We start from the raw sequence: 1893 nt of genomic DNA, 5'->3' as shown, positions 1-1893 counted from the left end.
GTTTGAGGTACCTCTACTTTGAAGTGTTGTATTCAACAATGTGAAAACTCTACTGATGGATCACTTACCCACATATCAAAAGTCATTGTCATGTTCATTCAATTATACAGGGGGTACAAAAATACTATCATCTGACTGCCTTTCATGCTTGCATCATACTAATATCAACAAAATACACCTAACCACCTATTCTTGCACATAAACTTAAACAACCCAAAAAAAAAAAAACAAAAAAAGCTAGATGGTTATGTGTGGCAGTCAGTGTTGTTCACCTTCCCTAATTTCAATGGTTTTTTGAGTCCCCTAGTCTGCATCAACCTCCATGTCTTCTAGTGCACCTTGAGTACCTTGATTGGCTGGCCTAAACATGCTGTTTAGATATTCCACAGCATCCAACACAACTTCCTTTCTCACTTGCACTTGATCTGGTAGAATTCCCAGATTTTCAAGTTTTTTTTTGTTCATGTGTGGTATTTTGTACTTGTTACCACCTTGTGCCTTGAGAATTTTAATCATGCATCTTTGAAAAGTCACCCAAATGTACTTGTTCACTTGGGCCTTGAATGTGTTATAACACTCAAGCACTTTATCAACTAGCTCATCAAGGTCCTTAGGGAAGGATTGATATTGCAAGGACTGCATTGACCTAAATAGCCCTAGATCCAACACATTTAGATCAGGTGATTGTGCTGGTTGGAAGACCAGTTGAATGTTGAACCCATTTGATGTGGTTGCTGCAATGAACTCTGCATCTTTAGGAACTTGGTGAGGCCTTGCATTGTCCCATAGAATGATGACATTTTTGGGTAGACTTTCTAGCCATTTTGACTTAATTGCTGGAATGACTTTTGTTAATAGCATGTCCCTTATAACATCTCTGTTGACATTTTGGAGTGCCTTGGTTACCAATGTGCCTGCTGCTCTGTTTTTGCTTGATTTCTTTGCTAACTCTTTGACTGTGAATGGGAATATGCCATACTTCCCATCATGTATGAGTCCCCCACTTGTGTCATACAGTGGCTTCCCTATTAAGGCCATAAACATTGCCTTTAGTTTGAATCTTCTTGACTGTTGTGCCATATAAGGGTCTTCCTCACCTGACAGGAGATAAAATCTTCTCTTGTCAGGATTGAGGTAAAACCACTTTTCATCTATATGTAAGACTTGATCCATTGCAACAAAAGTGGGGTCCCCTTTTGCTGTGACTGGGTTAATGTGTGACAGTACCCATTTGAGTCTAGCCACCTTGTGATCTGCTGTGAGAGCAGGCTTGTTGCTGCATGTATGTGTCTGAGCCTCCCCTTTTTCTTCAAATTGTGAAGAGTTACATGTGAAATCTTCAGAGCAGCTGCATAACTTCTCTCAGTTTGCCTCAGATACAGAGGAACTGACTATAGGAATTCATCTGAAAATTCCCTTGGCTTTGGACCAGTTCTCCCATACTTTTTAGTCCTGACATCTATCATATTCCCCTGTGCCATTTGCTTTTTAATGCCAGTGAAAACTCTACTGATTGTTGACTTGTGAACTCTGAATTGGATTGATAAATTTTTCATGTGTCCCTTAGGTAACATGCCATCTTGCATTGTAACCAGCATTGCATCAACAATCTCTCTTTTCTTTTGCAAAATTAGCTGTTTTCTACTAGCAGCTTGAGTCCCTTGCTCTGCCTCTTGTTGCATGTGCTGGTTTCCCTAACTGTGCTCTGTGCCCTGGTCCCCACTGTCTGTTTGTTATTGTTCTTCTTGCTTGTTTTCATTTTCTGATTCATATTGCTCAATATCCTCATCTTGCAATTCTTCTTGTTCATCATAATACATTTCTGCCATTGCTTCCTCTGATAACAGTTGGTCCACATCTAAAAACAACTCTTCATCAAAATTGATTAGGGGA

At 39.7% G+C, this 1893-nt stretch overlaps 1 protein-coding gene across 1 annotated transcript; it reads right to left on the bottom strand.

The window, feature by feature from the left end:
- Positions 1–303: 303 nt before the first annotated feature.
- Positions 304–1682, bottom strand: LOC110694345. The gene is made up of 2 exons (XM_021871519.1): positions 1444–1682; positions 304–1348 (listed from the first exon to the last, which is right to left on the bottom strand). The coding sequence occupies exons 1-2, from the start codon at positions 1680–1682 to the stop codon at positions 304–306; spliced, it is 1284 nt and encodes a 427-aa protein (XP_021727211.1).
- Positions 1683–1893: the final 211 nt, after the last annotated feature.

Source organism: Chenopodium quinoa, unplaced genomic scaffold, assembly GCF_001683475.1.
Source record: "Chenopodium quinoa cultivar QQ74 unplaced genomic scaffold, ASM168347v1, whole genome shotgun sequence".
In the NCBI taxonomy this organism is placed as follows: Eukaryota; Viridiplantae; Streptophyta; class Magnoliopsida; order Caryophyllales; family Amaranthaceae; genus Chenopodium; species Chenopodium quinoa.
This window is presented reverse-complemented; position numbering and strand designations above follow the sequence as displayed.